Source organism: Doryrhamphus excisus, linkage group LG2, assembly GCF_037039965.1.
Source record: "Doryrhamphus excisus strain RoL-2023G ecotype Guam linkage group LG2, RoL_Dexc_Guam_v1.1, whole genome shotgun sequence".
In the NCBI taxonomy this organism is placed as follows: domain Eukaryota; kingdom Metazoa; phylum Chordata; class Actinopteri; order Syngnathiformes; family Syngnathidae; genus Doryrhamphus; species Doryrhamphus excisus.
This window is the reverse complement of record NC_136358.1, coordinates 13775510-13801628: the sequence shown is the minus strand read 5'-3', so window position 1 is coordinate 13801628 and position 26119 is coordinate 13775510. Positions and strand designations below refer to the sequence as shown.

At 40.7% G+C, this 26119-nt stretch overlaps 4 protein-coding genes across 7 annotated transcripts in view; 1 reads left to right on the top strand and 3 right to left on the bottom strand.

The window, feature by feature from the left end:
* Nucleotides 1–811: 811 nt before the first annotated feature.
* Nucleotides 812–4182, bottom strand: LOC131132267 (centrosomal protein of 83 kDa-like). Its single transcript, XM_078789116.1, has 11 exons — nucleotides 4171–4182; nucleotides 3997–4128; nucleotides 3434–3685; nucleotides 3228–3359; nucleotides 2868–2982; nucleotides 2044–2188; nucleotides 1828–1977; nucleotides 1638–1713; nucleotides 1449–1579; nucleotides 1097–1365; nucleotides 812–865 (listed from the first exon to the last, which is right to left on the bottom strand). Exons 1-10 carry the CDS (start codon nucleotides 4180–4182, stop codon nucleotides 1254–1256), a joined length of 1257 nt encoding a protein of 418 aa, XP_078645242.1. The 3' UTR covers nucleotides 812–865; nucleotides 1097–1253.
* Nucleotides 4183–5676: 1494 nt separating this feature from the next.
* hcfc2 (host cell factor C2) lies at nucleotides 5677–17479 on the bottom strand. Of its 4 annotated transcripts, none has more exons than XM_058077592.2 (16): nucleotides 17249–17479; nucleotides 16677–16825; nucleotides 16442–16602; nucleotides 16153–16355; nucleotides 15999–16083; nucleotides 15828–15931; nucleotides 8306–8527; nucleotides 8045–8242; nucleotides 7914–7978; nucleotides 7736–7787; nucleotides 7602–7633; nucleotides 7394–7522; nucleotides 7125–7322; nucleotides 6753–7050; nucleotides 6599–6668; nucleotides 5677–6523 (listed from the first exon to the last, which is right to left on the bottom strand). In XM_058077592.2, the coding sequence occupies exons 1-16, from the start codon at nucleotides 17406–17408 to the stop codon at nucleotides 6514–6516; spliced, it is 2136 nt and encodes a 711-aa protein (XP_057933575.2). In that variant the 5' UTR covers nucleotides 17409–17479; the 3' UTR covers nucleotides 5677–6513. The 4 variants fall into 4 exon arrangements, with proteins under 4 accessions (XP_057933575.2, XP_057933576.2, XP_057933577.2 ...); XM_058077593.2 differs by having other exon boundaries at nucleotides 7736–7784; XM_058077594.2 differs by having other exon boundaries at nucleotides 8054–8242.
* A 387-nt stretch (nucleotides 17480–17866) lies between these two features.
* Nucleotides 17867–21417, top strand: elk3 (ETS transcription factor ELK3). Its single transcript, XM_058077036.2, has 5 exons — nucleotides 17867–18062; nucleotides 18905–19126; nucleotides 19193–19774; nucleotides 20333–20458; nucleotides 20590–21417. Exons 2-5 carry the CDS (start codon nucleotides 18920–18922, stop codon nucleotides 20680–20682), a joined length of 1008 nt encoding a protein of 335 aa, XP_057933019.2. The 5' UTR covers nucleotides 17867–18062; nucleotides 18905–18919; the 3' UTR covers nucleotides 20683–21417.
* Nucleotides 21418–23851: 2434 nt separating this feature from the next.
* Nucleotides 23852–26119, bottom strand: part of cdk17 (cyclin dependent kinase 17) — a 31973-nt gene continuing 29705 nt past the window's right edge. Inside the window, exons 14-17 of the mRNA XM_058077034.2 lie at nucleotides 25227–25269; nucleotides 25044–25134; nucleotides 24892–24969; nucleotides 23852–24310 (exon numbers count right to left, since the gene is read on the bottom strand). Coding sequence (XP_057933017.2) covers nucleotides 24270–24310; nucleotides 24892–24969; nucleotides 25044–25134; nucleotides 25227–25269 — 253 coding nt within the window. The 3' untranslated portion in view covers nucleotides 23852–24269. The remainder of the gene's footprint in view (nucleotides 24311–24891; nucleotides 24970–25043; nucleotides 25135–25226; nucleotides 25270–26119) is intronic.

Sequence of the window (26119 nt, the reverse complement as noted above, 5' to 3'; positions counted from 1 at the left end):
TTAAGATCCTGGCCAAGCTGCTACTTACGAGCTAATGTTACAAAGTTAGCAAGCTGCATCGCTATCCCGAAAAGCATTCTCGGCACGCATTCTGCTGTGGAAACAAAAACAAACTATCACTTACTGTTCTATTTCTGTGTCGAATGCTGAAAGTCATATACACAGTGTATGTATATATGTTTTTTCGTAGAAAATTGTACACAAGCTCGCTAGCTAGCGGGCTTATGTGAAAACTACAAACTGGGGCATTGTGGGTTTTTCTCTTCTTCTGCCAGGCTTCGATAGACGTTACACTGCCTCCCCCTACCGGCATGAAAGAGCTTTGCAGTGGAAACAACTAAAGAATGCGTCTTCAATGTAAATTCTTGAATACATATTGGTAATAGATTTATTCATATATATATAATTATATATTATATATATAAATTTATTTTATATGAAATGTCACTAACTTGAATGCATCAGTGTAGGGAGTTCTGCTGGTCCCTCTGCTCCACACATCCCAGCTCTTCCAGCTGCTTCTGCTGGATTCTTTCCAGATCATCCACCCTCTGACGTAATAGGGCTAGTTCTTTCTGTTCCCTCTCATCTTCCTAAAGACACACAACATAGAAAAATATGTAATATATCATTATTTAATACGGAATCTAAAATGTTTTATTATAGTGTGTGATACTAAAATAAGCAAACTGGGTAATGGTCGTCATTGCGTACTTGTGCGTTGGATAACAGTATCTCAGGCCCAAGGAAAAGGGCAGACCGGCATGAGGGCTTTGCTTGGGAAATGCCAGCACCGAAAGAACCACTGTTACTCATCAGGAGGCTCCGGAACTCGCTGTGCCTTTGCTGATAGTCCTGCAACCTCCTATGGCAAAATTCCGTTTGAAATGACATTACAGAGATAATGAATGAGGAATACCGTACTTCAAATACTGGCCCCTACTGTATATTGCTTTGGATGAAAAAAAAACAAACATCAGCAGAAGATTGAATACTTATTTTGCCTCACCGTATATATAAAAATATTTTAAGTAAAAGATCTACGGCCACTATAAGAAGAAATGTTTCATTCATACAATATGAGAAACAGGCTTACTTGTTGGCTGCAGCACCTTCCCGGTTAAGTTCATCTATTTGTTCCGTCAGCGTTTGGATCGTATCCTGCTGACTCTTCTCCTTTTTCTCCATCTTAGCTTTCCGCTACACAGCAGACAAACAGTAGACAACCAGAGGATACATTTTCATGAGTTTCCTCATGGATGACATACCTTCTTCTGAGTAGCCGCCATCCTCTTTATTTTGTCTTTGAGTTGAGAGTATTTCTCTTCTAGCTTGGCCTCTCGTGCCTTGCTATCCTCCACCAGCCTGGGCGAGAGAGAGAAGTAAAAGAACAGGAAAAACAATCCATTATAATATAATAATATACAAGGACAAGCTAATAGTCATACTGCTCTGCCCCTCGGCGAACGTTCTCCTCCTTCACCATGGCCATTTTTTCCCTCAGATGTTGGTTTGTTTCCATCAGCTCAGTTTCAGACTTTGACAACGCCCCCACATGGACATGCAGTTGTTGATTTTTCTGTTAAAAGTAAAAATCACATCAGAGCATCATGATGCATAAAGAGGGTTTCTCCTACCTGCTTTAGGTCCTCTAACTCCGTTCTCTGTCTCTCCAACTCCTCCAACTCAGAGCTTTGCTGCTTTAATCTGATTCTTACAAATATGACGCCCATTTCAACATTTGCACATGCTCATTTGCCAAATGTTAGAAATGGTGGAAGTGTAGTTAAAATACAAATTGCTTAAAGTGGAAAGAAAAGAACTGACTTCAGGCCTTGAAGTTCTTTGCGTACAGACTCCTCGCTTTTCTGGGCAAAGCGAAGCTGCTCCTCCCATTCCCTTTTCTGAGCTTCCACGGTAGTGTCCTGCAGCAACCTCTGCTGTTCCAACTTTGCAAGGTGGCTCTCCAACTCCAGCCTAGCGCACGTCAATTGCAAACATTTTTACTCTTGTCATGACAACCTCAGAGTTTTACTTTCTCACTTTTCTTCGTGCAATATGCTTGTCTTGCGGAGTTCCTCTTCACAGACGGATTTCACCTTCCTGACCATCTCTCTTTCTTTCTCCACAAGGACTTCATTGTGCTTTTCCAGCATTTCATTTAACACCTCCACCTCTGTCTTCAGACCTGGCAAAATACACAAAGCATCATACAGCCACAATTAAACATTCTTCCTCCAAACCAGGGGTGTCCAAAAAATGAATGGTAAATGGAAAAAATGGGGGGGGGGGGCAGTAATTAAATAAAAATACAATGAAGTCATAACAACAATGTTTTACGAGCATGAAGTCATAATACTATGAGAAAATAAATTCAAATAAATTCATTTTGGAAGCTTAAAGTTCATTCATTCATTTTCTACCGCTTATCCTCACAAGGGTGGTGGGGGTGCTGTAGGATATCACAACCGTCTTGGGCGAGAGGCGGGGTACACCCTGGACTGGTCGACAGCCAATCACAGGGCACATATAGACAAACAACCATTCACACTCACATTCATACCTATGGACAATTTGGAGTCGCCAACTAACCTAGCATGTTTTTGGAATTTGGGAGGAAACCGGAGTACCTGGAGAAAACCCACGCATGCACGGGGAGAACATGCAAACTCCACACAGAGATGGCAGAGGGTGGAATTGAACTCAGGTCAAGCTTAAAGTTGAAATATTAAAAAGTCGTAATATTGGAAACAAATAAGTTGCAATTTCTGTAAAAAAAATACAATAATGAAAATACGATGGGTTTGGACACCCCGGCTCCAAACCAATGGATCCACAGGGCAAGCTGTTCTAACAGAAATGCTTACTCTCAATCTGCCCCTTCAGTGTATCTCTCTCCCTCTCCACCTCCCCTTTTGAGCGCGTAAACTCCAGTTTGACATTGTCCACGTCAGTCTTGTGTGAAAGCTTCAGGGTTTCAATCTGAGAATTGACAAATTAAATGACAAAAATATGAACACAATAGTGGCAAACATTTAAAGTTACAAAAATGCAGCTTTGCCACGTTGGCTGTAGTGACAAGCCCCCTCTGTTGTTCAAAGCGAGGAATGACAGAATGTTGATTTTGAAAAAAAATACTTGATGAAAATTTGTGAATGGTGAATGACTGCAATCCTTCTTATACTGATCTATTTCGTCATATGCGATATATACAAAAAAAACCTTACCTGGCATGTGAGGGCATTAACTTCTCTTTTAGCTTTGTGCAATTGTCCAGTGAGCTGGCTGCTCTGCTCCTGGCTAAGATGAAGTTCTCCCTCAATGCGCTCCGCTCGCAGGGACAGAGACTGTCGCTCCACCTGCAAGCAGATTGTATTAAGTTCTGCGATCCGGCAGCCAAAAATCTATTTCCCTCATAATAGCAGTCACCTACCTCAAGAGATTTGACCATAGCCTGAGATTCTGTTAGTTGCCGGTTCTGGGTGTGCTGAATGTTTTCCACCTGCTGGTCGGAGTTGTCCTTCAGGGTCTGCAACTCAGCCACCTCTGCCTGCAGACCCTTGACCAACATGGTGAGCTGTGTTTTCTCCTTTAGTAGAATCTCCAGGTGTTTCCTGTCTTGCAGCTGGTCGGAATTCTGGTACTGGGACACCAGGCTCTCCTTCTCCTTCTTCAGATGAGCAATCTGTAGTAATATCCATAGATTTGTATGGTTAATATAGTCATATATAGTTAATTAGTTAGTTAATTAATCAGTGTGTCCATCAGTGTTGTCAGTTATATAGACACATGCATGACGCAAGAAGGCAAATACAGTATAACTGCTACAGCATATCTATCTGTAATAGTGACACAGTGACATACACATTGTCGCCATTACTGATATTCTACTCTACTCTCTGTGATTACGTAAATAAATACAGTAAAAATCAGAGGTTAAAAGCAGATTTCCTTCAGATATATTCACTCACATATAACGTATAAACAAGTACTCACCTCCACCTCATAGCGCATCCTCTGGCCCTCCAATACACTGGCATCATCCTCCTTTTGGCGTTCAACCTGTGCAATGAGCATGGTGAAGGCATAGCGCAGCTTGTTGAAATCTGACCTGTACTTCTCAGCCTCCTACACAAGACAAGACATGGCATCTGTAAAACCAAAGTTTACCTTCACGTTCATCATTAAATAGTAAACAATACATATACAGTATATATAAAATATCAAAAAGGTCAGTGACCACTGCTTTAGAGAGTGGCTTGTTAATAATCAAACAGACCTCTTCTAGTTTGTGGAAACGTTCTTTGATGGGCACCTCCATCGCTTGCTGCAGCTGCACTTTGAGTAACTCCAGACGTTGAGGGGTCATCACCTGATATTTGTGACATGCTGCATAATGTCAGTCACTATACAGGCAACAAATGCACGTGAATAAACAGTGCTCAAGTATTCATAAGGCTGACACACCCTCCACAAAACGGACTACCTTTGATGGCTTTAATGCTCCTTGGTGGACTATAGCTTTTGTTGAAAGAAAAACTCTTTACAAAATGAAATTGGAAAGATATTCCAAGAAAGCTGCCTTCTCTGGCTTATTTTACCTGCAGCCGAAGCTCCTCGTTCTCCTTTTTTGTGTACAGAAGTTCTCCTGATCGCTCAGACACCTGTGACTGGAGCTTTTCCTGTTGAGCAAGTAGGCGCTTCACTTCCTCCTGGGCATGCATTAACTCATCCTGTAAACTAATAACAAATCAAAATTGTAATAAAGCCACCTTGGTTAATTTCACTGGATACAGGGTGATACAGAACAAGTGTACCTGGAATGCTCAATCTTAAGAACCTGGTAGTTGGACTTATAGGTTTCACATTTCTTCTGAAGATCAGTGAGCATGTTCTGAAGCTCCATCCCATCCAACTCCGGCACCAGGTTTGGAATGAGGGAACTGGTCTGTTGCGGGTCGGAGGACTCCATTTTATCTCTACTACTTGAGAGGCAGTAGGAGACAAAGTTTTACTGTATTGACTCTCCGAGCTTTAAAGCCCGAGTCACTGACGTCACAGAGGACAGGCGTCCACCGGAAGCACGGGCGTCATTAATTGCGCCGCGTTTCATCACCTTCCCCAAAATGGGAATTATCAGACTTCAGTTTTCCAATAATATATATTCCAAGTGGAAGAAGCCAAAAATGAACCAAAATGTATGGCGAACAATGACAATAACTATATTTTATTTTAGATTGTATGTATAAATTCATCTTCGTCTTGAGGGACGGCAAAACGAGTATACAAGCTAAATATATGTACACGAAAGTAAGAATATAAGTTTACTGAATATATACGCACCACATTGAACGAAATAAATGTTGCTAAAGTAATATTTGCACGCAAACTTAGAAACAATGATACCGTCTGTCATTACGAATCGGTCATGCTTACGAGTATAATTCATTTTACTGACAAAATTTGCACTTCATATGTCGATAGAGTAAGTAAAAGTACCAACACCTGCCCATAAATGTTCCATGCCAAGTGGACGATTCAGCCAAAGTGATCGTCGTCTGCAAATTAATCAGCTAATTACTGAGCAGCGAGCATCTGCTAATTTTCTCAAAAGAAACCCAGAACAAAACATACACACATCCAAAAGAAACCGTCTCCCACACAATATAATTTTATTGCATGAATATGGGGACCTGTGTTAAGAATAGATTTGTAACGTTCTTGTAATTATAAGCACTAGAACTGAGATGGACAATGACAAAGTACACTTTCCTGCTCTAAAACAGGGTTTCCCAACCCGGTGCACGCGTACCACTTTATGTAATCCCGGTGGTACAGGGGCAAATTGCAGGGAGTAGTGAAAACATTTATTATCTAAGATGGTAAGCATAGCCCCCCAAGGCACAAGCGGACTAAGCACTTGCTTAGGACACCATAGTGAGCACTAGGGGGGCCCCAAGAGCAATTCACTTAAAAAAAAGAAAGTATTTTTTTTCTTTTCCGTGTGAGTGATGATGATTCATATATTATCAAATGTACCTTCATGTACAAAAAAGACAATATTATGCTAACAGATTGTAGTTTCCTACTGCCTCCCCGTTCTAAATGTCAGTGTAAGTGTTACATTTTACTTTTGGAGAACTATCAACACGTGTGAGTGAGGAGGTACTCACAAACTCACAAACAAAAATAGTATCACAAAAATGGTTGGGAAACACTGCTTGAGAGAAAACTGAAGATGAAGATAAACCATTATACGAACCTAGAAGCATTAATTAAATTGATCCATGCTAAAAACACAAGTGCTATAACATAACATACAAAAGTTATTTGGTGAATTATTTTATAATGAAATGGTCAGACATGAATTTTTTGAAAATATGTACAAGGAATATTTAAATACAAAAAATAAATTAGCAAAAAAATAAACTATAGTACACAAAAATGTACTGTTGTATATTGCTTGATTTCCAGAGGGCAGTCTCTTTGTAATATTATTCATTGGTAATATTTTCAGCTGGAGCTGTAAAACAGAGGGACAAAAAATTGAGGAAAAAAGTAAAATACATAAGAATGAGTGTGTAGTTTGTTTGTTCACCTGTCAGCAGCATCGGGGTCATCAGCAGCACAAACATCTGTCTTGGATCCAGCTCGTACTTTAAAAGGATCTGAAAAGAACACAAACAAGACTTGGATATCAAAGTGGATGCCACCATAAAAGGAGATGTCGATGCTGCTTTGTCTGCTCCCACCTTGAATCCAGCGGATCTGAGTTGCTGGGCCGTAGCCTTGCTCGTTTTTGGCGGCAATACGAAAGACGAGAGCCGGGCGGCTGGAGGCGGAACAGTCAAGGTGCGCGTTGTCCAGCTGGTTGGAGCTAACCGTGCAAGACATTTTGGTGCCACGGTAGATTCGGATGAACGCCAATTGGCCTGGACCCTCAGAGCTGGAAGAGCGGCTTTTCTTTACTGCCATGTACATGGAATACTCCAGGATGCGGCCTGATGGAGAAGGAGGAGCTTCCCATGTGATGTAGACTAAATCATTGGCCTGGATTAAAAGAAAATTCAATAATTGGGGGGGGGGGGGTCACCTAGCTACCTGTGCTTTCCTTTATGTATTACCTTGGTTATCCTGACAGCAGAGGGCGCTCCAGGAAAGCCATGCTGGCAAGTCTTGAATTCACTGACTGGGCTGAAGTCACCTTGGCCTAAGCAGTTGATGCCTGCCACTCTAAACCTGTACCTCTGACCTGGAGTCAGCTCCTTCTTCTCTCTGTCCTGGTAATCCTGAGGGCCTGGAAGCTTCCTCTGAGTGTAGGACTGTAAAAACCAATAGTCCATTAATAGCATGTTCTCTATATGTTGATGATCTTCACTGTGATTATATTTACTTCTTTTGTAATGGAAGACCGACTGCTGAGGGTCACCTGGTGGTGCTCAGCAGGCAGATAGTAGTACAGGACCTCAGAAAAGAGGGTTTTGAACACCCCAACGTCAAACCAAAGTGCTTCCTCTGAATTCTGCAAAAGACGTTTGTTTTGTCACACAGCTCACAGAACCACGCGCAAGACAAAGTGAAATTTCAGGAATACATCTAACCTGGTGTGCTGTCTTCTCAGCTGCATGTTGTTCTGTCAGAGAGAAAGCAAATAGACAATACTCAATCTGTCGCTTTTTGGTGAAGTCATAATTTATACATGTCAAGTGTCTGTGAACTAAGCTGACAATCGCACCTTCTTGGGGGTCGACTTGGCTATTGGAAGATTTCACTGGACTGACATCCTGCTTTGAAAGAAAATCCACAATAATTCATTCTAGCACCATCCAACAACATTCATTAATTCTTTGCATACGCACAGACGTTTTAGCTTAAAATCATAAAATTATTGGCTTTGAAGCTGCATCAAATACCTGCAATGAAGTGGTCTCTTGTTCTGCAGTGTTGCATTCACTTACACTCTGAGAGGACTGGAAATCTGAGTACAAATACTTAGAATGCTTTAACTTTATCCGTATATGCAATTTTTTTTGTCCCTGCGTACCTTGTGTACCTTTGCTTTCTCCATCTGTTGCCGTTGAATCGGCCTGTTTGGCTTGCTGCTCGTTTCCTGCAGAACTGACTGAATCTGGCTGAATCTGGAGGAGGTAACAGTCCGCTGCAGACAGAGGGCGCCATGCTACATGGAGCATGCTGACAGTGGATTTGATCAGCATCACCGCATCTGCTGAGGATGGTCGATCTGAAAACACACACACAAAAAAAGATATTGCACAATTACTTCATAATGTCATCTGCCTCTCACCTGTCTCCAGGTACCAAAGGTCCTTGCAGCAGACTTGGTAGTTCAAGTTCTTATGGTAACTATCGCGGCCACTCCAAATGTAGAGCCTGGATCCGACAGCAGCGGTGCAGTGTCCAGCCCTGGCTTTGGGTCTGCTGGCATTCTGGGTGTCAATCTGGGACTTGTGCAACTGGGACCCAATGTCATCGTATTCTGGGCCCAGGTTCTGCCAGCTCATTGTGTCTGGAATCCAGTGTTTAAAGTCATTATATGCACACTAAGCATGTATACACTTGGATATTTGAAAGGAGAAATTCATTCATTCATTCATTTTCTACCGCTTTTCCTCACAAGGGTCGCGGGGGGTGCTGGAGCCTATCTGTTGGAAGAATTGTACATAAAGTTATTCTATTTTTACTATATTCTTATGACCTATTTTTACTATATTCTTATGACCTACAAATGTTTCATATCACTCACATAGCAATGTAAGATTAATGCTGTGATGCCTGCACATTTGGTGTATATCATGATTAGAGAAAACAGAACGTGACAGAACATTCTCTCACTAGATAGTTCTATCCTACCCTCGTGGACAGGAAATAGCTACATGTGACCCAGAATGTATATGTGTGTGTGTGAGTGTCTCCGGAAGATCACATGCCAAAGAGGAGATACCCACACACTATGGATAACATGTTGTGCAAAATAACCGGTTTCAACTGGAATAGTTAGACCCCCCTTCCCTTAGCAGGTGAAACCACGTGTAACTAGGGCGTTCCTGATTCAATAAATAGCAAGGAGAATGGAGACTGTTTCAGAGTTGGTAGGAGGATTGTAACTGTGCAGTCTCCATCATCTCTCCTTGCAAGTAAAAAGAAACCCATCTCTCTGTGTCTTCCTTTGTACAGGCAGTGTTTTTTACAAGTGTTGGGGTTTAAACCGGACATTTTATTGGTCCTTCGAGCCGGATTCCAAGACACCTGACAATCCCAGCGGGCAAGCGAGATCCAGGCAAGACTGTGGCCACAGCATCAAGACCCTTTCCGGGACTGGTCCCTCACTTGCGGGCTGGGATCCGAAGGTTGAAGGAAATCCAGAGACGCAGAGACTGTGAGTACAAATTTTGTTTAAAAGAAATGAAAGTGAGAAAAAGTAAAATAGAAGAAAAAGAGTAAAATAGAAGAAGAAGAGACAAACCCTGCAGGTCAGACAGTTAAATTCCGTGGAGGAGTAGACTCCCCTAGTTTAAAAGGACTAGTTAAACTCTACATAGGATGAGCGGAGTCCTCTGTGCTGAAAAAAAAAAGTAAAATAGAAGTGTAACAAACCCTGACAATACTAGGCTCTATCAGGTCAGACAGTTAAATTCCGTATGTGGAGTAGACACCCCTAGTTGAAACAGACTAGTTAAACTCTACATAGGATGAGCGGAGTCCTCTGGGCTGGAAAAATAAAGACGCGCGAAGTGTGAATGTGAATGTATGAATGAAAATACAATTACCACTAGGTAACTGTGTTTTATACCAAACCAACAAGAAACAAATGGTGAGCCTTTGTGGATGCTTGTAGGCAAGAAAATTCCACCTGAAAAGGTTGAAGAGAATTTTACCACAAAAGGTTGTTGATCACCATCTTGTTGAAAATAACCCCAGTGTTAGAACACGACAGGTGTTAAGAACCACTGGGTCCAAATTTAGTTCAAAATGGGGAAGGGACAAAGTAAAGAAAAACAAAAAGTCCTTGAAGAACTCTCGTGCAAAGAGGATAGTCTAGCAGTAGACCCCCTATATTATTGGATAAAATAGCACAAATTCAACAAAAAATTATCCACAGCATGTATTAGGGAGTTACAACAAAACATAAAAAAGAAATGTAAGCAAAACTAGAAGAGAATGAAAAAGAAAGTGAGTTGTTTGGTCTTGTGGAAGGTCAGGTTATGAGTGGCTTGGTAAGTCAGGATAAGAATAAAGATAGACAGATGGTACGTGGGAAGTGTGTGAAGGGCAGAGTTGGGATAATATTGTGAAGGTTCAGAGTAAGTTTAGACGGGAGGAGGAAAGATTTTGAGCAGACACAAGTCTGGATAAAAAAAAAAGTAAAAAATAAACAGGAGAAGGAAAGACAGCAGAAAGAAAAAGAAAGTGAACAGAAAGAAAAAGAAAGTGAACAGAAAGAAAAACCCGTAATGTTTCATAGGAGGGAAGATAATGAATATTCAGGTCCTTACAACGTGTTGAGGCAACAATTGGAACAGCCAGTGGGAGCATCAGCACCAAATGAAGAATTAGGAGAGCAACCCCCGCAGTGTACACCTCAAATGACAGACGTAGGATTAGCGAAAGGAGCAGCACCTATCATAATTAGACCCAAAACAGAGCATCGTCCCAGGATAAAACAATACCCTCTAAAATCAGATGCAATGGCAGGAATAGAGCCAGTGATTGAAGATCTAAAGAAGGCAGGTGTACTAATAAAATGTGCTGACTCCCCAGTAAACACACCAATATTTCCTGTGAAAAAGGCACCTCCATCAACAGGGTGGAGGATGGTTCAGGACTTAATAGCAGTAAACAACGCAGTAATCCAAAGATCTCCGTGTGTTGCAGATCCACACACGCTGCTGAATTCGCTAAATCCAAAAGCGATATTCAGCATGACGAGGTTTGTCTTAACAAATACAACCAGAACCAAATGATGAACCAGTAGTATAATTACAAGTACACCTAATAAAACTAAATACATATGAAGGAATAAAACCAGCAATAGAAGATTTGTTAAAAGCTAAAATCTTAGTAGAATGCGATAACCCACGATGTAACATCCCTATTTTCTCAGTGAGAAAAATGCCACTCTCTGTGGGATGGCGAATGATACAGGACAAGTTGTAAATCAAGCTGTGGTGGCGAGAGCACCTTGTGTGCCTGACCCACACACATTGTTAAATTCTTTACCAACAGATTTCACATGGTTCACCGTAGTAGACATCAGGCATTCTTCTCCATTCAAATAGAGAAAGAAAGTTCAGGTTCGCATTTACGTTTGCAGAAAGAAAGAGAAAAAAATAAAAATAAATAAAATAAAATATATATATATATATATATGTATGTACACACGCTTACCACAAGAATATTGTGAAAACCCGACAATTTATTCACAAGCAATGATGGCCAGTATGTCCACGTTTGAACCCCCAAATGGAAGCCAGAAATTATTATATGTAGATGACATCCTACTAGCGTCACAAGATAGGAAGTCATGTGAAGAAGACACAATAGCCTTATTGCACCATTTAGCGAAAGAAGGCCATAAAGTGAGTAAAGACAAACTACAATTTTGTAAGCAATCAGTGAAGTATTTAGGCCATCAGTTGACAGGACAAGGTCAAACCATTCTAACAGACAGAAAACAAGCAATCTTAAATGAAGCTAAACCACATTTAACACTTGAGCGATGCACCACGCTCAACCCAGCTACCCTTCTACCATTCCCTGAGGAAGGCCAACCACATGATTGTTATGAGCTAAGAACACAAACTGCAAAGTGTAGACCAGACTTATTAGATCAGACACCAAAAGGGGTGATTTTGTAGATGCTTCCTCAAAGAAAAATTATTTGGGAAAAACAATAACAGGCTATGCAGTCATAGCGCTTACAGAAGCATGCAAATTAATGAAAGGTCAAAAGGTGACAATTTATACTGATAGCCAATATGTATATTCAACAGTACATATCTTTGCACAATATTGGCAAAACAGAGGTATGATAACATCAACAGGAAAACCAGTAACTCATGCAGGATTATTAACAACTTTACTAGAAGCAGTGCAATTGCCAAAACAAATTGCTGTATGTAAATGCACGGCACATACTAATAATTTGGATCCAATATCTTTAGGAAATATGTTCGCTGATAAAATGGTAAAACAAGCGGCACTAAAGGAACTGAACCATCTTAACACAGAGAAAAATTACAAGTACACTTTGAGATCCTGGCAGACATGTAACAACAGAGTCCAAAGCAAGAAATTGACCATTGGCTAAGGAATAAAGCAACCCTGGACAAAAATGTTAATATGTCGACAGATAATAAAATAATCTTGCCAAAAAATTTGCATAAGTGGGCCGCTATTTTGAGCCATGGTTTTACACGTGTCTCAACAGGAGGGATATGTGCCACACTATTAACACCCACTTTACTACGATATGTGCCACACTATTAACACCCACTTTACTACGTATGGATTTAATTCTGATTCAAAAAATTTTTGTAGAGCGTGTTTAGCGTGTGCAAAACACAATGCCCAGGGCAGCTTGCGACCTCGGCGTGGCCAATTTCAAAGAACCACAATACTTATTTCAAGAAATACACATGGACTTCATTGAACTCAACAACAGTGAAGGGAAAAAATTCTGTTTAGTGATAATAGACTCATTTTCAAAATGGATAAAACTGTTTCCTACAAAACATCCAGATGCACTAACAGTAGCTAAAGCTCTATGCAAAGACATAATTCTACGCTATGGTATTCCAGAAAAAAATTTACAATGATAAACTATGACTAAATTATCCATCTCCATCTTAGTATTTACCCTAACTGTACCTATTTGCGTCATGATAATAGCATTGTGGTATCTGCTGTAGATTTGTAGCTCCTCAACAACCGTCAGAGGAAGTCCGGCTACAAAGGGGGCTGTAATTCTAGTTTGCAGTCGTCTCAAACCGGTGAAGATTGTCCACAACTCTGTTGCGTTATTAGGAGGGGTTGCAAGCCTGCAGGTAAGATGATCACTCAGACGCATAAAATAAAATAAAAAAAAAAATTAATTAGCAGCAGTATGAGGACTGATTAGAGCAATAATAGTGATGTCACTGCCACTATGGAAAAAAAAAAACATTTTTAACATGCAGAAAAGAAGGGTGGGGGACCCTAACCGATCACAAACACAGGTCGACCTAACACCCTGGATTATTAAGTGGGCATACAACAACTCCATATGTATGACCATAGCCCCAAATTCGACTACCGAACTCCAAATACCCATATCATCGTTGAAAGGATTTACAAATAGACATCAGGTGTCAGGGGAGACATATGCTAGTTATTGGTGGTATGTTACTGGACACGTGTTAGATTTAAGTTGGGACACATTGATTACCACACAGGAAGGTGATTACTGGGCACCTGGTACCACATTAGAAGCCAGGCATTTCCATAATAAAATTATGTTCAAGAAACATGGGGCCATATTAAGTATGACATTTGCTTTTAGCTCAGCCAAGCTCAACCCACATGACCGACCATTGAGCATTATTTTAAATACCTCGTGTTGGGGTTTCCTTTTATGGGCCTACTCTTCTGGGGCAGATCCCTACTTTCCTATAATTATTTGCGAAAATCAAACCATGACCCCTGTTGAACTGCCAATCACAAATAACTACACACATCACGCTGGAGTTAAAATAGCCGTAATTCGAAATGCAGATGATTGGTTTTATGCCACTACGGGCATTTCACAACAAAGCAATAACTGGCTGCTGCTAGTGGAACAGGCAGCAAAAATGTCAAATCAAGGAGATTGTGTAGTATGTATAGGAGCCAGACCACTGTTACAAGTAGTGCCTTCAACTATGGGAATAGATTGTTTGATCGAAGTAATGAATAAGAAAGAAAAAAAAAATTGTTCACAATGGGATAAGGTCTATCCTCTTACTTCCACTGAAAAAACAAAAACCAGTATTTTCTAAAAAGGTAGCTGTAGGAAACTTCTCATGCATAAACAGAACAGGTGTTGGAATCAAATTAGGAAGATTGAATGATACTCAGTGTCAATCAATAGAGATGGTAAACATAACATTCAAACCCAGAATCAAAGAGATCAGTGTCAGGGTGGGATAAAAATGATCCCACCTACATAGACAGTATTGGAGTTCCGAGAGGAGTCCCTGATGAATACAAATTAGTCAACCAGATAGCAGCAGGTTTTGAATCATCGATATGCTGGTGGTGCACAATTAACAAAAATGTAGACAGAATCAACTACATCCACTACAACGTGCAGAAATTAGGAAACAACACTGAAAGAGGGTTCTCCGCCATCCATGAACAACTGTCAGCTACCTCCCTCATGGCTTTCCAAAACAGAATTGCTGTTGACATGCTCCTGGCGGAGAAGGGCGGAGTATGTGCCATTTTTGGTGATCAGTGCTGCACATTCATTCCGAACAACACAGCAGCGGACGGGAGTCTCACCAAGGCCTTGGAAGGTCTAAGGTCCCTTAACAGCAAGATGAAAGACCATTCTGGAGTTGACACGTCAATGTGGGATGGTTTTGGAGACGCATTTGGCAAATATAAACAACTGATAATGTCAGTTTTAATGTTAATCGCTGTATTTGCAGCTATTCTCACCTTATGTGGATATTGTTGCATTCTGCATTCCCTGCATTAGGGTTTTGTGCACCAGGCTAATCACCACTGCTATCCAACCAATTAAGCAAGAGGTGTCAGAAATGTATGCGCTCCTTACTCCAAAAGGGGAGCCCCAAGAAGACAGCGACAATGAAGACACCGAAACTGAAGAAATAAATGATGAAACATCATGGCATTTTCCAGACTTGCCAGGACTGAAAATCTAAAAAGAAGAGGTCAATGGAGGATGGGAGAATATAGTGCAAAATGAATAAACAGGAGGGAAATGTTGGAACAATTGTACATAAAGTTATTCTATTTTTACTATATTCTTATGACCTATTTTTACTATATTCTTATGACCTATTTTCTTATGACCTACAAATGTTTCATATCACTCACATAGTAATGTAAGATTAATGCTGTGATGCCTGCACATTTGGTGTATATCATGATTAGAGAAAACAGAACGTGACAGAACATTCTCTCACTAGATAGTTCTATCCTACCCTCGTGGACAGGAAATAGCTACATGTGACCCAGAATGTATATGTGTGTGTGTGTCTCCGGAAGATCACATGCCAAAGAGGAGATACCCACACACTATGGATAACATGTTGTGCAAAAGAACCGGTTTCAACTGGAATAGTTAGAGCCCCCTTCCCTTAGCAGGTGAAACCACGTGTAACTAGGGCGTTCCTGATTCAATAAATAGCGAGGAGAATGGAGACTGTTTCAGAGTTGGTAGGAGGATTGTAACTGTGCAGTCTCCATCATCTCTCCTTGCAAGTAAAAAGAAACTCATCTCTCTGTGTCTTCCTTTGTACAGGCAGTGTTTTTTTTTTTACAAGTGTTGGGGTTTAAACCTGACACTATCCCAGCGGTCTTCGGGCGAGAGGTGGGGTACACCCTGGACTGGTCGCCAGCCAATCACAGGGCACATATAGACAAACAACCATTCACACTCACATTCATACCTATGGACAATTTGGAGCGGCCAATTAACCTAGCATGTTTTTGGAATGTGGGAGGAAACCGGAGTACCCGGAGAAAACCCACACATGCACGGGGAGAACATGCAAACTCCACACAGAGATGGCCGAGGGTGGGATGAAAGGAGAAATATTTACCTAAATTAAGAACACTTAAGGAGTTAGTGCAGATCCATTTAATTCCTGCCGCATTTTGCTTCTCTGACTCTGGAACAGGAATCCAGCCACCAAAAACAAACATTCTGCAGACAAACAGAGTCGGGTGTCACTTCATTGGAGAGTTGTTACAGTTAAAGCCAGAGAACTTACTTGTTTCCAATTACACTGGCAGAGTGAAGGCTTCTGGGTAGTGGCATAGAACCACTAGTGTCAGGCATCGACCACATCATTGTGTCTGAGGAAGGGAGAAGGATTGTGCGATGAACACATGATGAATTGGATGGGTCCCAAATAATAAACCTACTGAGGTCAAGCTGCCAGAGGTCATCTAACCGGTGGCCTTGCATTCCTCCAAAGATAAAGAGCTTTGGAGAGCCAAGACCAGCATAGGCAACAGCGGTGTGGGACTCCCGTGCTGTAGGACCACCCCCTTTTGTCTCTGGGATGCTCCAGCCTCTTGTGCCCGATACGGACTGTAGCTCCAACTCATAAAAGTCGTCCATGTACCTTCCACAGCAAAATACAGATCATTATAGGTGTATTTTTTAAATATCACATCAATTCTGAACAACTTTAGAAAGTGTTCCCAGTACCGTGGGACATTTCCGTTGGGGTCCTCGCTAACATTGGATAGCCCGCCAAACACGTAGCACCTGTTACCCAAAAGTGTGAAGCTGTGTCCGATACGAGGGCATGGAGGCAAGCCATTCTTAGGCGCTTTGGGCTTCAACTTTTTCCAAAGCCATCTATTAGCCTATCAAATCACAATTTTAACATGTGTGTTACTGCAGACTGCAAGTCTGATTTGAAATCATAGGAAAGCATTACCTGAAGTTCGTAGAGGCTGCTGGTGTATTTTCCATACTCCACCATTCCACCAAAGACCAGTATACGAGTGCCCTCACAGACTAAACCATGGGCAGCACAGCCAGGTGGGATGTCTCCCCTCACAGCAGGCAGAAACCACTGCTTTGACACTGTAATAAACAGTACAATACAAATGAGCTAGGTTAAAACCGTTACATTTGAGAGCGAATTCCCTCCGCGATGTATAATATACAGTATGTAGAATTTGCAAGGGTACCCATCCGGCTATATATTCACTGTTAAAATCAGGAGTGGCAATTTTTCCCCATCAAGGGCATCATACAGACATACATAAAGCCTCACTTTGTCAAGCCTGGTTTAAACTGAAGTAAAGTTTTTGTGAGTGCATCTGTTCGGTTTTCATAGTTAAAACTTCGATATCTCGATCTCAAATATAAAATACAAAAGTTTAAATGTATCCAACAGTAATGTGATTATACTAACTCGTTCTTGTGACATTATTTGCAATTGCTAATGCTAAAAACATTGCCCGCTAACCAGTAAAAACTGCCGTCATGCTAATGTTAGCATACCAGTGTTGTAAACATGGAGGTCCTCTGCTATTCCTTCATTTCCACCTCCGAACACGACAATCAACTCCCGAATGGCAACTGCCCTGTGTCCATGTCTGGAACGCGGTATTACACCTGTTATACTATGGACTTTTCTCCATTGTGGCTCCTCGCTTGACATTTTCCTGTTTAACAGAGAAGCTGAAATTTGGCGCTGTTGATGTTTCAAAGGTGGGCGGCGCCAAGGCTGAAACCGGAAGTTCAACCAAAGAGCTTGAAATGGGGAAACACAGATGTCTCACTCGTTTGTCGTTTTTTTGTAATTTCTCCGTATACAAAAGTTGCTTTGGAATTGACGGACTTGGGAATAAAGGATATACAGTTTTGAGTCAGCAAAATGCTGCATGTAAAAATACCTATGGTTCCTACTCGACATCTTTCGTCTAATAAGAAGTTTGGTCTATTGAGATTTTTGAGAACTTTCTATACAAATACATCCACATTTACAAACTTTTGAAGACTGGTTGTTTGGTGACGTGTGTAACAGGACTCTATCTCGGTGAGCATTAAGCATTAAGCAAGAATGAATGACGTCATGCCGCTGAGTGTTGTCCAATGTGTGTGCGTGCGTGTGTTTGCCTTTACACGGACGGGAATAATTCGCCAGAGGAAGTGCGCCCGATGTCCGTCTGCGCGTCCCAACTTCCTGCTCTGTGGTAGCAGAGAAAAAAAAGCTGCGGATCCGCTTTCACACAGCAGCATGGATCCACAACACAAGACACTTTAGCACACACACACAGACGAACAGAGGAGGAGCAGCCGCGCCATAAGCAGGGTATGCGCACTTTCTTTCTCTTCTAATTACAACCATTCTTCAGTATATATTATAAATGCGCAACATCAGTAAAATGCTTTATTTCGATCAGGTACAAATGTTATCATGGTTAAAATGACATTCGTGCAGTGGCATTAGACACTTTCCATGTCTGAATATGAAATATCAACTTAAGTCTGAGGTGGCATGCCAGGGCAGTTCTGGACCTTGCTTCCGGATTGAACGTCACCGAAATGTAGAGAAAAAAGTACGATATTCTCCTCCGCAGATGCGGTGATGCTGATCAGTACTATATAATATGTGCATCCTTCGACCGAATAGAAAATGAGTGAAACTTTTATTTGGTTTGTAGTGTACCTTAGTACAGTGTGTGTGTGTTTGTGTGTGTGTGTAGGAGGATCTTGATTATGCATCACATGATGTTGGAAACTTCCTCTGCCTGACACACAGTTTTGTATAGATACAACTAGTGACCAGAAATTTATGCGGAAAAGCCACAAATCATCCCCTCAGATGTCAAATGAGGCAAGAACACATAAAAACATTTGGTGTGCTGTTTCTCAGTGACAGGAAGTCCTCCCTTCTTTTTTTACTCTCGGGAAGACGCCTGTGATGCTGAATGACAGGAAGTCCAGTAAAAAAACAAAACAGTAAAATTCAATTACGTTACTGATGGTCTGATGTTTAAAGTACTCCTGAAAAAGTGACACGCGCACATTTTTTTTTTTTTACAATTTTACAGTTAAAATAAGACAAATTGACTTTGTTAACTCAATGCGGCCTGCAAGTCAAAAAGTTAAAATCACGAGTGAGTGATGATTCCAGATGATAACTCTGTCCAGATCACCAATACCAACATGGAGAGCTGCAGCACGCTCTGGCAGTTCCTCCTGCAACTGCTGCTCGACCAAAACCACCGACATCTCATCTGCTGGACGTCCAACGATGGCGAGTTTAAGCTGCTCAAGTCAGAAGAGGTGGCCAAGCTGTGGGGACTGAGAAAAAACAAGACCAACATGAACTATGACAAGCTGAGCCGAGCTCTGCGTTATTACTACGACAAGGTAAACAATGTGCTTTTGGCTATACAGCGCAGTAGAAGTAATGTTCACTTCTTGTTCTCTTTACAGAACATCATTAAAAAAGTTATAGGCCAGAAGTTTGTCTACAAGTTTGTGTCATTCCCGGATATTCTGAAGATGGACCCTGCTCCTGTGGATTCTGGACGCAGCAGTGATGATTGCGTGTCATCTGAAGCGGAGCCTGAGGAAGCGAGACGCCAATACCTCTGTACCGGCTCAATCAAGACAGAGGCAAGACTTCATTGCCATGATGACACCTCCTCGGTCATCCGGTTCATCACCAACCACCGCCATTCCTCCAGCTCCTCCACACCTCCGCCAACCTTGACGGAAACCTACCATTCGTCCAGGCTGTCGCCTCGCCAGGCCTCCCCCATGCCAAAAAGCCCCATCCATACAGAGACTGACCAGTCCCATCAGGACGCTTTGCCTTTGAACCTGTCATCTGGTCAGAGGGAACGAGAGAGGTCACAGAGCATTAACAGCAAAAGTTCCACATTCAGGAAACGCACAGATCTGGAAATCTCCTCTCCCTCCTTCGGCCTGACAGGAAGTGATCTTGTATCCATCGCCCTCAAAAGCCCAGCACTTCCATCTGGGTCCTTGACTCCTGCCTTCCTCAGTGCACAGGTACAAATTGTTGTGGAACACTTGTATCCATGCAGGGGGAGCGTGTGGTAGTTGGAAAGTTACACTCACAGGAAGAGGAAATGGTGAGAGGTGATTACAAAGAGGGGAGGAGGTTTATAAGTGAAGCCATATGTTCCAGAATCTTGTGATTTACTGGCAGACTGAGCCATGTACCCTCCCTCGTAAAATAAAAGGAACTTTTGTTGAGAAATATGATCAAAAAGTGAGTACAGCCTTGTGAGTATACAGCCAGGTACATAAAAACGTGGTGATTTAGTACATACACTGAAATATTTACAAACAAAATTACCAAAATTCGAGGTTTCCTGTTTACTTCCTGTTTTGCTTTCGACTGATGTCTTTTTAGGCTACACATCAATTGGACTCATTTAGCTGCTCCCTCTCCTGGTTATGTCCAAGCACTGCATGGGTGACCAATGAGGCGCTGGTTTATACAGCAGCCATAGACTACAAAATGGCTATTTTTGTTCTTGATGCCAAAATAAACATCAGCTTTCCATCTTGATGTATTTACCCTCTGTCTTTTGGTCTGTGCAGACTCCATCTGGTCTACTGCTCAGTCCGACTTCTTTGCTCTCCAACATCCACCACTTCTGGTCCAGCTTGAGTCCAGTGGGACCTACAAGCCCCGCCCACCTACATAACCACGCTCCTCTCTTTCAGGTGAAGTAAACCTTGACAAAATGCCTCATTAGTGGTTAAAATTAGTGGTCAAATTATTGCATCATATACGATACATATGTGTCTTTTCTGGTGTGTACTGACTTTGCTGCTGTTGTGAAAATGTCCTGCAGTTTCCCACCTTGGTAAATGGATCAGTTGCTTTGCCCAATGTGGACGCTCCTTCTCCTTTGCTGCTCTCCTCTTCCTCACACAAGTCCTGCTGAAGACGAGCTTTTTTGAAGTCTATGTCATCTTAAGGTGTCTTAAGGAAAATAGAAATGTAAGCTGACAGGCTTCAGATAATACATTATTATCATTTAAATAATTTATATGTTTAAAAAGGAACACAATTGAAGTATTTGACGCAGCTGTGTTTAAAAAACAGTTAAGTGACCTGAAAAAGCTGATGATGTAAAGAGCGTTACATTTCTGCTTTATATCTGCAGTGCCTTCTAAGATATAAGTACATATGTATTTTAGACTCTAATCATGACACAAAATTTAAAATGCTTATTTTTATACAGGAATAAATAGTTTAACAAATTGTTTGTGTGTGCAGTATTCATACAATACAGTAGTAAAACATCTGCAATTTAAATTGTGTCGCAATTTCATTTTGTCGGCTCCTAGTGGCCGCTGACGGCAACTACATTTAATAATGTTCATTTTTGACAGACAATTGTTATGGTGATTGTAATTTTGGACGATTGACACGTGTCATGTTTTGGTACAGTTGAAATATGATGTACAGTTTTTAAAAATATGATGTTTCGGGAAAGGATGTTTTCAGTTCCAGAAGAAAATGCTGCACAGACGGATTATGAAACAGATTCAATTTAATTCCAATGGTTATGAGAAATAAATAATTCCAGTAAAAAGAGTCACACACCAACTGTTTGCCGGCAGCTCAGTGTTTCCAAGAAGTTGTTCACAAAACACAGCAGGCCTTCCATGCAGCAGACGCACATATAGTACACACACACACACACTTTCAGACATGGTCAAAGTCAGGACTTTTATACATTTGAAAATGTTTACACTGATAAATAACGGCGTCGTAGAACTGTCCTATCATGCACGTCACTGCGTTTCATGTCAAAATACAGACATCATGAAAGTTTGCAGTTAATTGCAACACAACCTCACCTCGGCCATTTTCTCATTTGTGGTGATGACCATTAATATAATGTCTTTTTTACCCCACCCAAAGAGAACAAAATAATTGTCACATTATTTGAAACAATATGGCTATAACACAGACCAGATTTATTTGTAGAAAAAATACTTCACTTTGCCATATAGTTTCATCTATTTCATCAGGACAAATACAGTGTGCTTACACATTAGTACACCATTAGCTGCAAACAACAAGTGGTAGTAGTCATTACTGCACTGGTCTTGTACTCTATCAGTATGTAGAAACACAGTAAAGTAACTCTGCTCAGTCGCAATACATTCCAGGAGTCATTGTATTGTTTACACTCTGCTATTTCTTTGCTACTGTGAGTGTATGACTTGGTCTCGCTGCCTTTTTTTGTGTTTTTTTTTAGATAAATAGAATATCTCCTGTATTTGAAGGAAAATCTACTGGAAAAATACAAATTGCAGGAATGCCAGGCACACTTCATAGTGCGATGAGATTTGCGGGAAATGAGATTGTAGCGTCACCGTTGGTTGCAAACACAGCAAAGCACATCCGTTAGAATCTACAATGTGTACTTCGAAATGTAACTACATTATTGGGTTGGGTGGAGAAGCCCTGCTACTCCCCCTCAATCCCAACTACGCCATGCCACAATGACACTGTAGCTTCACAGATGTAGGGAACATCTCTTAATACTGTTGGGTAAACTCAGCCAACACCTTGCAATATTATTTAAAAAAGAAAGTGCAAGTTAAACATAAAGTTAGAGAGAGCGAGGATGTGTTGTGTGAATTCTCTATTAAAAAACTGTTACATCCCGCAGGAAGTTGGTGACCGACTTCCTTGTTTTGCCTCACTGCCTTTCTTCTAGGTTTCCTACTTACTTGCCAAAAACATCCTGACTTTTGGTCGCAAACCTGAGCCAGTAGGAAGGAGTATCAGGGCCACACTGTCATGAAAAATAAGACTACCAGAACAAAGTCATAGATGTACGAGAAAAAAGTAGTAACTACAAGAATAACAGATTTTATGGACAATAAAGTCATAAAATTAGGAAGAAAATTTACAATATGGAGAGAAATAAGTTGGAATGTTATCCGCATAAAGCCAAAATACAGTAATCCATGTTTTCATTCATTCATTCATTTTCTACCGCTTTTTATTGCGGCAAATTGGTTTCAGACCTGAAGTTAATTTCCGCTATTAATTGAATATTTGTGTAGCTAGAGCACAGAAAACCTATTTAAGACTTTAAATACAATTTCAAACATTATTAGAGCCCTTAACACTCGTATTACCCTATATAGTAGATATAACAATAGAACATATGATGTACTTCCTGTGGTGGTTGTTGTCTTATCAATGTAACATTATTGACACCCAGTGGCCAGTGAGAACACTACATACCACAACTGTCTTTCAATACATAATTTCAATGCCTTATATTTATATTTTTGTTCATTTTGATGCTTGAAAATGCGCCGTTTCAGCCCAAGATATCCATCTTTTGACTAACAACAGGACGTGGTCAACCAGAAAACAGTGATCATTTATAAATGACATATTTTGAAAAAACATGTGAAAGTGAAGCCGTGAAGTGAACCGCAATGTGTTTCATTATGAAAATTATGTCCAAAAATTCTAAGAAAAAAAGGTCATAATTGTGTGGAAAAAAATAAAATCATAATAACAACTTGGCAATCTTGCTGAACGTTTTGTTGAAAAAAGTTGTAGTGTATAGGAGAATAAAGTAATTGTATGACGAATGGCAGTAGTAATTTTTCAAGGACAAAGTCGCAATACAAGCAGTACATTTAGGAAAAAAGAGAATGAAAAAGTCAGAACAACATCAGAATGAAGGCTCGATATGACAAAAAGAAAGGGGAATACTGTGAAAAGTCCTAATTGAATGAAAATAAGGTCATAATATTGCAGTCATACTAATAAGTCATACTAATGTGTATACATGCCTTCATAATTTGTTATATTAGTACCACTAATTGATTTATTTATTATATATTTTCCACATTCACTTATTAAAATATCATTTATTTATTCTTGTAGTATTATGACTTTTTTCCTCGTATTTCTTTGTGTTTTTTGTGGTCCTAATACTCCTTGGTAGAATCAGAAGTGTCAAAAAAAAAAAAAAAACCCTAAGAAACTAAGACCTGGAAATGCTGTAAAGTATTCAGTCAAAGAAGCTTGATGGACAAATAAATCATCAAATCAATACATATATACACGTGTATATTTTCTTAATATATATTTAAAAAAAAAAGAAAGTGGTCTCTCAAACTTGAGTCACAGCCTGGACATGAACATCCGTGGAATTCTAAAACAGAATCTCTAAGGAGAATCTTACTGCAATCTTTACTGACTGCTGTAACTGTGCACGGCGGCTCAACTTCACATTACATGCACACACGCGCTCACACACACGGCGTGTGTTAAATACATACAGTAGTATTTTAGCAGCAAACAGCCCCGCTCACTGTTGTCAATAAATAAACTTAAACTAGAATCCCCAACCTAATATTGTCGTTCAAGAGGGGTGTGTGCACGTGAATGAGTGTGTGTGGGTACAACAGGAAGGGTGAGGTCACCGTGGGGGCTTCATGCGAGAGAGGTTGGTCAGGTAGAGAGTGATGATGTCCTTCCTCTATATTAGAAGAGCATGCTCTGTCGCCGGTTGATCTTGCCATTCCCTGGATGCATAAAAGGATTCCAATTATCATCATTTCTTCTCAAACTGTGGTACTAGTGGTACTACTAATGGTACTAGTGGTACTACTGCTGTCCACCAGACAGAGGGACAGCCATGGCCAATGACACACCTTGCTGGGAAGAAATGTGTGATGTGTAACCGTTTTAATTCGTATTTGTACTTGCATTCTTACCTACCTTTTGAGTGTTAAGTTGCTGCATTATGATTTTAGCATTCTTTCTAAGATGTCACCGTAAGTCAGACTGAGTAATGACCTCCTCTAATTTCTGATGAGTTGACAACCTCATGGCAAGTTTTCTCATAGCTACCCAGTCCTCACAAACCCGTGCACGTTAAAATATGCAATTTTATGATGTGGACATGTTGGGCCTATATGGTTTTCTTCTAAAATACGTGTGCGTCTTAAACACTGGAAATTACACTCCAATTCAAATGACATTTTCCGACTGCGAGTGCCCACTACATATTCTAAGCTAAACAGCAAAGTTTGCAAAACGCTGGTTTGATAACCAATGTATCAGACAGTTCTCTTTACTGAACGAGTATAGCAAATAGGAGCACCTGACTCCGGGTAAGAAGAGTTCCTGTAACCCGGGTCTCTCTGCAGCTGCACCTCCTTTAATGTGAATATGGAGACACCTGAAAGAGAGCAAAGATGTCAAACAGTGTTTTCCTTCAGCTTTTGGTGTGTGGGTGTGTTTGTGTGTGCTTACTCTCAGGCAGTGTGTGAACTCTCATTCCGAGATGCCTGAAGTAGGAATGTTTCATCGCCTCCTCGGCTGAGATCCTCTTCTTGGATTCATACTGTGAAGAAAAATGAGCCATGAACATGCGCCATAAATGGATGGCATAAGGTCATTCATTCCATTTATAATATTTTGCTGGAAAACACTCACTCTGAGGAAAGCCAGCAACAGCTCAATGCCTTCGCCATCCAGTCTGAAAGAGACAACAAACATAATGGCAGCTTACTGCTGCAAAGGCAGATGCGAAAGGAGCAGACTTCCTAAAGAGGAAGGAAGTGGACAGCTGTGTCTACAATGTTTCACAGGATTTCCTGCGTGCGCAGCACATGCAACACAGGCAGGCTATCATTACACAACGTCCATCTATGTTGTTACTGCTTCTAAACATGTGTTTAGACATCATGTGACGCCTGTTGCCATGGTTAATCAACAATTAAGAGCCGTTATTTTAGACTGTACACCGCAGCATTGGTATTATTTATATTTCTATATTATACAGTGAATTTATTCTATTAATAACCAAGATTAACTTTTGAATCATTTTCCTTCTGTATTATGTGTATCCTTGCAAACATTCCAAAGCATTTTGACCACAACTCAAAGAAGCTCTGTGAGGTCTTCACATTCTTTCACATGACTTTACAGTGCATCCGGAAAGTATTCACAGCGCTTCACTTTTTCCACATTTTGTCATGTTACAGCCTCATTCCAAACTGAATTAAATGAATCTCTTACCTCAAAATTCTACACAAAATACTCCATTATGACAATGTGAAAAAAGTTTTTTTTTGACATGTTTTGAATTTATTAAAAATAGAAAACAAAAAAATCACATTTACATAAGTATTCACAGCCTTTGCCATGAAGCTCAAAATTAAGCTCAGGTGCATCTTTTTTCCACTGATCATCCTTGAGATCTTTCTACAGCTTAATTGGAGTCCACCTGCAGTAAATTCAGTTGATTGGACATGATTTGGAAATATAATAACTGTCTATATAAGGTCCCACAGTTGACTGTGCATGTCAGAGCACAAACACCAAGC

Excerpts from the sequence above, each read along its gene's own strand:
- LOC131132267 (XM_078789116.1), bottom strand. Across the intron at positions 1,714-1,827 it reads AAAGAACTTCAAGGCCTGAA|AATCAGATTAAAGCAGCAAA; the intron begins GTCAGTTCTTTT and ends CATATTTGTAAG. Across the intron at positions 1,366-1,448 it reads GTTCGCCGAGGGGCAGAGCA|GCTGGTGGAGGATAGCAAGG; the intron begins GTATGACTATTA and ends TCTCTCGCCCAG.
- hcfc2 (XM_058077592.2), bottom strand. The coding sequence starts at position 17,408 with ATGTCAAGCGAGGAGCCACAATGGAGAAAAGTCCATAGTATAACAGGT. Across the intron at positions 8,528-15,827 it reads CTTAAGTGTTCTTAATTTAG|ACACAATGAGCTGGCAGAAC; the intron begins GTAAATATTTCT and ends ACTGGATTCCAG. Across the intron at positions 7,979-8,044 it reads AGAAAGCAAAGGTACACAAG|ATTTCCAGTCCTCTCAGAGT; the intron begins GTACGCAGGGAC and ends ATTTGTACTCAG.
- elk3 (XM_058077036.2), top strand. The coding sequence starts at position 18,920 with ATGGAGAGCTGCAGCACGCTCTGGCAGTTCCTCCTGCAACTGCTGCTC. Across the intron at positions 19,775-20,332 it reads CTGCCTTCCTCAGTGCACAG|ACTCCATCTGGTCTACTGCT; the intron begins GTACAAATTGTT and ends TGGTCTGTGCAG. Across the intron at positions 20,459-20,589 it reads ACCACGCTCCTCTCTTTCAG|TTTCCCACCTTGGTAAATGG; the intron begins GTGAAGTAAACC and ends AATGTCCTGCAG.